The 9,490-nt window shown below is 41.7% G+C and overlaps 1 protein-coding gene across 1 annotated transcript; it reads right to left on the minus strand.

Moving 5' to 3' along the window:
• Positions 1-650: 650 nt before the first annotated feature.
• On the minus strand, positions 651-8,795 carry LOC143328400 (high-affinity choline transporter 1-like). Its single transcript, XM_076743515.1, has 8 exons — positions 8,612-8,795; positions 7,176-7,292; positions 6,693-6,848; positions 6,344-6,492; positions 2,810-2,953; positions 2,283-2,436; positions 1,413-1,630; positions 651-1,211 (listed from the first exon to the last, which is right to left on the minus strand). Exons 1-8 carry the CDS (start codon positions 8,793-8,795, stop codon positions 651-653), a joined length of 1,683 nt encoding a protein of 560 aa, XP_076599630.1.
• Between the last annotated feature and the right edge of the window lie 695 nt (positions 8,796-9,490).

Raw genomic sequence — 9,490 nt, forward strand, 5'->3', positions numbered from 1 at the left:
GTGTCACTCTGAGCTTTCTGGTTTCACTATCTATCTATCTATCTATCTGTGTGTGTATGCATATATTTTTATGAAAGATTACATCTTTCAGTCTAAATTCCTAGTTTAGATAACAGAATATTTCTGCATCTATTGTAACAAATGCATAAAATCTCTAATATCTTTTTAATGATATTCTGAGATTATAAGAATACAATATTGAAATACAGCACACTGAAATGGGATTGGAAAATTTTAATATTTATGACACCTTGCCTCTACCAGAAAAAAATACCCTGCAGTACAACAGAATGTTCCCCAAATAGCAAATATGAAGCAGGACACCAGAATGCAAACAAAAGTCAAATATTATTCTATTATTGTGTCTTGTGTATATAATATTTATAAGACATTTTCAGAATTGACAAAAAAACTAATGTGCATGTGCAATGAAGCACACATCACAGACGCCAATCAGAGACATTGAATTCCTAATCAGTACGAATGTGCTGTGAGAGCAACTTTGATGAAGGAAGGCACCACCTTGAAACACATTATACATGTTTCACAATACGTTTAAGTTTTGGATCCAGATATTTGTGTGATGCACTTATATTTACTGGTCTACATTTTATTTTGAGACAACAGATACTACTGTACACACAGGAACACTAACATTTTGTGCTGATCATTGGCTCTGATGCCTCCATCTCAGAGTCATTTCTGTTCAAGGTCTCATTCTCATTCTGTCCTGTGGCAGCATCTGTTGGTGTCAGTGGTTGTGGTGATTGGTGGGCTTTCATGTTGAACACATCCCACTTCTCAGGAAGCATGCCTTTGTTGAAGACCACAGAAGCCAGGTAGGAGAACGACAAGATGGCAGCAATGGCAGACAGCATGGAGATGGTCCTAACTGGAGAGTACTGGACGTAAACCCCGTCCTCAAGAGTGCATCCTGGGAAGTGTATGACTGGTGCTATTCCTAGAGATGGGTCTCCACTGAGCAGTCTTAATACAACTCCCACCAGGCAGCCCATAATAGCCCCATAACCATTGGAGATGTTGAAGAAGAGGACACAGACGAGTTGAGGGAAGATGATGATGTAGGCCACTTCAGCAGCAAGAAACCAGAACAGTATGACGCTGTTTTTCATGCTGGTCAGTGATGTAGCAACCAAGCCCACGACCACCACAGAAGCACGGATCACCCACTGACTCTCTCTGTCTGATGCCTGAAGAAGAGATAAGAGACGATGAAGAACAGTTTAACAGACTGAGACTATCCTGCTTCAGATATCTCTCTCTAATCTTCTTCACTTATTGTCGTACTTTGTTTCTCCATCATGTCACTTTATACCATTGATACTTTCCTGCACTCCATTGCCTTTCTTTCAAAATAAATATCACACCTTCACAATAGCAAACTCTCTCACCTGAGGTCTCAGGATGCTCTTGTAGATGTTAGCAGTGAAGACAGAAGCTGCAGAAAGCAAAGCAGAGTCAGCTGATGACATCACGGCGGCAGCCACACATCCAATGCCAATAATGGAGATGAAGGGTGGGGTGAGGTGCTGCAGGGCGATGGGCAGAACGATCGCTGCTTCCCCACGTTCATATGGAGATGGAGAACCATAAGTAGTCTGGTTCCAGTCTGAGTCATGGACACAGAAGAAGGGAATATTGAAAAATGCTCCAGTTATCTGTTTGACTGATTTTAAGATGGGCCTACTGTATATACTAAGGTGTGAACTAAGTACTGTGTGATAAGATATGAGGAGCACAGTGGGCCGAGTTGATTGACCTTTTGCACGGTTGGCACTAATATCAAGGCTACCTTTGATAATTTGGTCTCAACTCCACATGGAATCTAAGAATATTCGCCTGAAGAGCTTGAAATATCAATCAGTGAGTGAAGCAAACATGAAAACATCGTAAACACAATGATCCTCTTGTTAAAAGTGTGGCGTAATGCTACGTTGTGGGACACGTAAGATTTCCGAGTGCGCATCACATTTAATGTCTTTGGTACAGCTGATCATTATGTACTTTTTTAGTCATACAACAGGAGTGGATCTGGGGATGGCCCTGTCAGTCAGTCAGTCAGTCTATCACTTACAGCATCATGTCTTTATTATTTTTGGAGGGAATGGTGGCTGCTGTAAATGTTGAACACAGATTTTCTAGACGGACCATCTTCCTTGACTTTTAATGCAAATGTTAATTCATTCATCATGTCATTGATATGATCAAAGTATCGACTTCAGGTTTCACAGTTTACCCCAGTATGTAGAAACTGTTAATACCTGTGGATGCAGTGGATGCCCCGAGCAGTATAAGAGGTATCATAAATACAAGAAGGATGAAAGCAGCAACAAAGCATGTGAGCTTGGCTGTTGTTGTGGAAGACGCTGACAAGGTCCTCTGATGGAGACACTGGTATCCCAGAGATCCCAGAGCCTGAAGCCGAAAACAGACAGTTGATTAATTTAATCACGAATGTGACGTCCACATCAGGTAAATGTGGCAAAATGTCTGCCTGCTATTATCACTGAAGCATTCATTCAAATGAAAGGGATCGTCTCTTAAACATTAAATTCCAGTCATAGGATGGTTAATTTAACTTTGACATTGACAGACATGCTGTTTCAGATAATAGTCTTTAATTACAGCCACTCTGATTATTTAGTCACAGTGAAAAACAGTCTACTATTTAAATCTTTATGTTTTTTACCATCATTCTGAAGATATCCATCAAAACCAGACTGAACTGTGTTTGATGTAGACAGCCTACATCAAACACAGTTCAGTCTGGTCATTGTTGCTTCCTTACAAAGTATAAGAAGTTATCAATCATGATCCAGGTCTTTTTCAGCTCTGGTTCACCAATCCAGGGAGCGTGTAAGGTGTTGTTCATCAGTGTCTGGCTAATGTCCATGGTGGAAGGACTCATCATAACAAAGGGAACACAGAGCCACTGCAGAGACAAATGAAAACGTAAATGATAAACACAAACAACTTTAAAAAGCATCCTTTGGAGATTTGGTGCCTTGTGTAAGTTCCTTCAAACAAAAACAAAAAATGACAGCTAATAAGAATAATAATAATAAAAATGCATTTTATTTATAAGCTCCTTTCAAAGCACTCAAGGTCACTTTACAGCAAAGGATTAAAAACAACAAATGGAACATCAAGATATTAAAGGGAAAATAAAAATGCCAGTTTTAAAAACATGGGTTTTAAGACAAGATGGGCAGTCAGTATTACAGATGTCTGGTGGGAGAGGGTTCCAGAGGCGGGGGGCAGAGCGGCTGAAGGCTCTGAATCCAAAGGTAGACAGACAGGCAGAGGGAACAGTGAGGTGAATCGAGGTAGAAGGTCTGAGTATGTGAGAAGGTGTGTTGATATGATGGCGTTCAGAGATAAATGAAGGAGCAAGGCTGTGGATGGCTTTAAATGAGAGAAACAGAATCTTAAAATCGATGCGATAGTGGACCGGGAGCCAGTGGAGTTGTTGAAGAACAGTGATGTGGTTCGTGGAAGGGGTTCTGGAGATGATGCCAGCAGCAAAATTCTGGACTAGTTGAAGTTTATGGTGTGTTTTGTGAGGGAGACCAAAGAAGAAGGAGTTACAATAGTCAAGATGAGCGGAAACCAGACTGGAGTTGTTCATACAGGTTTTTGTCAGTAAGGTGGGCATGGAGCTGAGATGCAACAGTTTTCTCAAGGATTTTGAAAAGAAAAGGAAGGTTGGAGATAGGACGAAGGCTATTGAAATCATTGGGATCTGAAGCAGCTTTCTTGAGAATAGGGGTTATGGAAGCTGATTATTAGAGATGAGGGAACAACACCAGTGGAAAGTGAGGAAAGGATGATGGAAATGATCAGGGGAGCTACAGAGGGAAGGCAGGCTTTAACCAGGATGGTGGGGAGAGGGTCTAGTTGACAAGTAGATGGCTTTGATTTGTGAATTAGGTCTGATATTTCTGATACAGAGGGGAGAGCAAAACTTGATAGAATATGAGAAAGAGGGGTAAGAAGAAACGGGAGCGAGGGCTGTTGGAAGTGTTTGGAGACAGCTGCTGATGGATCTTGTCTACCTTGGCAGTAAAGAAGGTTATTAAGGAGTTACAGAAGGTAGTGGAGTACATGTGAGGGGCCAGATAGTCAGGTGGACGAAGGAGTTTGTTAACTAGTGAGATAAGTGACCTTGTGTTTCCTTCACCTGAGGTTATTAAAGTATGTGTCGTGGTCTCGATTTGTGCACTGTTTTTGTTTCTTGCCCTGCCTGTGTTTGTCCTCTTCCCTCTGTTTCTCCCTTCCCCTCTTGCTCTCCCTCTCTGCAGCGCTGGAGTGTGGAAGGAGGCGGGGTCGATCTCCTGGCCACTTTGGAGACACACCTGAACGGCATCAGCTCATCAGCCGCTGGCTACTTCAACCAGCCTTCCCACCTGCTCAGTGCTGGAAGATTTCTTGGTCTGCTCACACGTGTCTTGCCACGTTGTCTGCCTTGCCTCCTTCCTCGCTCCAGCATCTTCACTAGTTAATTGCAGTTCTTTGTTTTCCCTTAGAGAGAAGGTGATTTTTTGTTCTAGAGAGTTTCTAGTTTTTCCCCATTGTGGTGATTTTGTGTTTTTGCCTTTTTGCAGTCCTCGTTGCCTTTTTTCCCCTTGCAGTGATTTTTTGTTGCCTTTGTTTGTACTTTGTTTTTTGTAGAAATTAACTCTGTTCCTCGTTCTCTGCAATCTGGGTTCTGGCCGTGTTTTTCATAGCTCATACCATAACAGTCTGAAGATTTTGCTGTAGAGAGGGTGTCCTTATATTGAAGAATATGATTTCTATACATTTCTTTGTGCACAAGTCCAGATTTCTTTTGAAGGAGTTCAAGGTGGTGACCTTTAGCTTTGAGTTGGCATAAAGCATGAGTGAACCGAAGGGGCAGAATGGGAGAAGGAGACAGACTGGGTTTTCAGAGGGGCAAGGGTATCTAGGATATTGTGAAGATCAGTATTATAATGAAGGATAAGATGATCGGGGGTGGATGAAGAGTCAGTGCTGGGGAGGCAGTTTATACAATGTACCAGAGCAGTTGTATTAATGTCCTTGATGTTGTGATAAGTGATGACATGTGGTGAAATGGTTTTGGATAATGTTAGGTTGACATTAAAAGAAATTAAAGAGTTGTCAGAGATTGGAAGATCAGTTGCAGAGCAGTCAGAGGAAGTGATACCAGAACAGCAGATTAAACCCAAATGTGACCTTTGCAGCGGGTCAGAAAATCAACATGTTGTAAACAAAAACTGTCCAGACAGGATATAAAGTCTCTGGTGAGTGCATTGCTGGTATTGTCCATGTGGATATTAAAACCTTCCAGCAGGATTATGTTGGGGGAGAGTGTGCAGAGATGGGTGAGAGAAGAACCAAATTCACTGATGAAGTCATTATTTAGCTTTGGAGGGCGATAAACAGTGACAACAACGACAGGAGTAGGTCCATTCAGTCGTGCGATGACAAATTCAAAAGAAGCAGAGGCAGGTGAAGCAATGTGTGAGACTTTCAAACTCTCGCGCCTCTGCCCCGGAGAGATGGACACAAAACCAGGTGGTGTAGATTCATTCAGCGTTGAACAGTCATTTGGTTGATGCCATGTTTCAGCCAAGCATAAAAAGTCAAACTTACAGTCAGTCAGGAGATCTTGGAGGAGATTACCCTTGTTCCTGAGCGAACGGATGTTGAAGAGGCCAAAGTTGACATTAGTGAAGGCGGGATGTCATCACCGTTAGCCGAGCGAGGCAGGCTGGCCTCGGGGGTTTCTCAGTGGAAGACGAGCCGACGACCAGATGGACCGGATGGACCCGGAGTTGTCGAAGTGGAGGCTCCGAGGCAATCCACAGTGGACATATCTCCGGCAGGGCTGATAAGAGATGTCCGAGTGGAGCAGCAGCACCTGTGGTGGTGCAGAAGCCGGAGGAGCTCTGCCACGGAGTACCAAAGCACTGCAGCCGATGGATGGAGCATGAGGGACAGCACAGTCCAGGCAAGTACAGACCAAGTGATCATCTTATTAATCTACATGATCATTGCCACAGAGAAACCCAAAAGAGGCCACTGGTAGCTGAAGCAGCAAGGTGTGGCCCAGGTCGAGCACACACAAACACCGGACAAACAGACTGTAGATAATATGGTCAAGGTGGATTAATACGTTGCAGATGTCATTAGTAATCAGTCAATTTCAGTGTCAGTGAGAGATAGCTTGAGCAGCACAATAAAACGATAAAAGAAACCAGAGAGCAGTGGCAGCTAGCCTTGCACAGCGTTCACTCAACCGGAAGTAACGGTATGGTCTCAACTAACTAAGCTAACTCACCAAGCTGACAAATATGAGGACAAGCTGTATAACATCTGTGTAGGCCACAGAGTAGAGGCCTCCCAGCAGCGTGTAGATAATGGCGACCGCAGCAGAGATCCAGATGCACACAGTGTTGGACAAATCCAGGACCACACTCATGGTTCCTCCTGTCAAACACATTCCATCAGGGACATTTTATGACCATGTCTTTCTGTCAGAGTTACATGTTCATGTTCATTGTAGCAAGTCACATCAACATAGTGAAGGTGCAAATTTACATCCATGTATACATTTACTGTACTGAAATGATAAAGCATATATCAAATATACAATAAATGTATATAAAGTGCATTTGTATGTACTGTACCTAAAGCAAGTAGTGTTGAGGGCACCCAGACCACATCAATAATAAGTGATGCCAGGCTCAGTCCAGCTGTTAGTACTTTTCCGTACTTGATATGGAAAGGGTCCAGCATCGTCACACAGTTTCTTTCTCTCATTGGCTTGACAAACACCAAGCCAGCTTGATTTACGAAAGGACCGATCACATCACAATTAGAACAAAAAAATCAATCTATCAATCAAGTGAAGGTGAAAAAGATCACATCCAGCAACAAGTTTACTTTGTATATCTATTTCTTTTCTTTTGTTTTTAACATTAAACATGAAACGTAAAATTTTACACCCCCCTGAGTTTCAGTTCGTTAGTTAATCTGTAAAGTCACCAAACTTAAATGCAACAATTGGATGCAGTTTTTTTTGTTTTTTGTTTTTAGATTAACAGGCTACATTTGTTTTATTACACATGCAGACATGCAGTATCCTGTCAGATGTAATTTGAAACTCTTACTGATAATAAAAGACGAGCTGTATGCCATCAACATCACGATTGTCCAGATTAGTCCCATGGAGGGCGTGTACACCATCTCAACTGTGCCAACAATGAAGGCTCCTCCAACCCACGTAGCTACAGGATGGATGAACACACAGCAAGTCATTTAGTGGACAAACAGCAGATATTTGGGCAAAAGTTTGGGTGAAATTTCATCACCTTTAATAAACTTTCAGTGGGATCATCATCAACTGAAAAATAATCAAGGTATTAAAACTAGATTTTGACACTGGGCCACTCAATAACAACATAATAAAGCAGGAGCCACCTCGTAGCCCTTATTGCTTTATTTTACTCTGAGCTTAAGATGGGTTTGTTCGAAATTTGCAGTTAATTAAATTACAGTTAATTAAGTGTCACGCAGTGAGCCAGGAGCCTTAGGGTCTGGGGCCCCAGGACAGTTGGCCACTTTTCCCGGTTGATGTCCAGCCCTGATTAAGAGACAGAATTTTACAACTCTGGAGCAGCAGCCATAAAGTGATGACTTGTTCCTTTAACTTGGCAAAGAAACTGTAGAACTCAGACGACTGACTGATTTCATCTTAACGACACTCAGGTTACTCAAGAGTACCTGATGAAACCATTGATGAAACATTTCTTTTGGCCAGTGGTTACAGGCTGGCAGTTCTCAGCCCCTGGGTACACAACTAGACAAGGATGTCAACAGTCTGCGATTGCACAAGATATTATGAAACACTGTCAAATAATTAAACCCAAAACTTTTTTGTCCCCACATTAAGGCAATTGAGTGAAACCAAAACTCAAAATAAAAGATATCAATAGGGACTTCACTGAAAAGGGGCTTGAGTAATTGAATTAATTCGACACATTGCATAATAAGAAAGTTTTTTTTACTTTAAACATAATCTGTATATGTTGCTTGTCTCATGCTTCTCTTGAGTTGTAGTGCAGTTTTTCTGACAAACTGGTGTAATTTTTTTATCTAAATTGCGCAAGAGAACTAATTAATTAATAATAACATTAATAACATTAATAACTAATTAATTTATGACATGATTCTGCCTTTCTTGAGTTTTTTAACTCTGGTTAAGAACACAAAACAAACAAGCAACAAACAACCTCAAGAGTAGAGCATTTCCACATTCCCCATAATAACCTACAGCCGCTTATTAAACTCCAGCATTTCATAGCTGTATTTCATTAGGCTTTTGTGGGATGTTTGCATAAGAACCTAATGATACAGCTGCACACAGAATTTATTCACAGATATTTACATTTGTGTTCATAGACACGTTAATTTATTCAAAACATCTTGCTGCTCAAACTTTCTCTGTAAAGTTGCAGCCAACAGATGGAAAACCTATCCCATAAAGAACTTTTCCTGTATTCATATTCCTCCTCCTTGAATTGAAATTGAACTGCGCTCTCCTCACCTGTCATTGTGAAGACTCCCACCACCCAGCTAATGTTACGATTTCCCAGTATGGCCATATCCATTCCAGTGGCTGCACTTTTCTTCTGTTCCCTTTTGGACTTGAAAGAAGCCCAGATGCCGGTCCCGAGGACCAGCAGGTAGAAAAGCACCATGACGATCACTCCTGGGATGTTGACGGCCATGATGGTGTTAGCCCAATTCTTTTGTTGGAAGCCCTAGAAGAAGACAGGAGAAATCTTTAGTTCACAGATGTGAAGTTTATCTAGGTCACAGGTAAAACAAGCCAGCGCTGGGCTCGAAGTGACAGAGCTCTTGCAGGATCTCAGTCAGGGTAAGCACAGATTTCCGGGTGTATACACTCTAGCAGGAAGGGGAAAAGGAAATTACAAAACAGCCTCTTCCACCTGAGCTGGAAAGGAAGGGGGAGGGAGATGATAAATCAGTCACACCTGAGAGCTCAGAAAAGGAGGGAAATCAAACAAAAGAGGCTTGAAGGAGGACTGAAATCATTCCTCTGAACCGAACTGAATTTCATTCATGCCCCCCCCACACACACACACATTCATCTCTCTGAGCTGAACTGAAAGACACACAAACGATACACACGCACCCACACATACACATACACATACACACAATTTGCATTCATCACCAACTGATTTGATCTGTTATTATTTATGGAAGAACCTTTGATTTTTTGGTGATTACTCTCTGAATATCTCATTTGAATTTTGGTTTTATGAATGGACATTTATGAATTGAGAGACATTTGAGTTTGATTATTGACCTGATATGTTTTGATTAATATTTGATTGAACAAAGAAAACTAACTAACTGCATCGATTGGTTGTGTTTTATTGTGGCGTTTTGTAGCTAA

Source organism: Chaetodon auriga, chromosome 11 (assembly GCF_051107435.1).
Source record: "Chaetodon auriga isolate fChaAug3 chromosome 11, fChaAug3.hap1, whole genome shotgun sequence".
Classification (NCBI taxonomy): Eukaryota; Metazoa; Chordata; class Actinopteri; order Chaetodontiformes; family Chaetodontidae; genus Chaetodon; species Chaetodon auriga.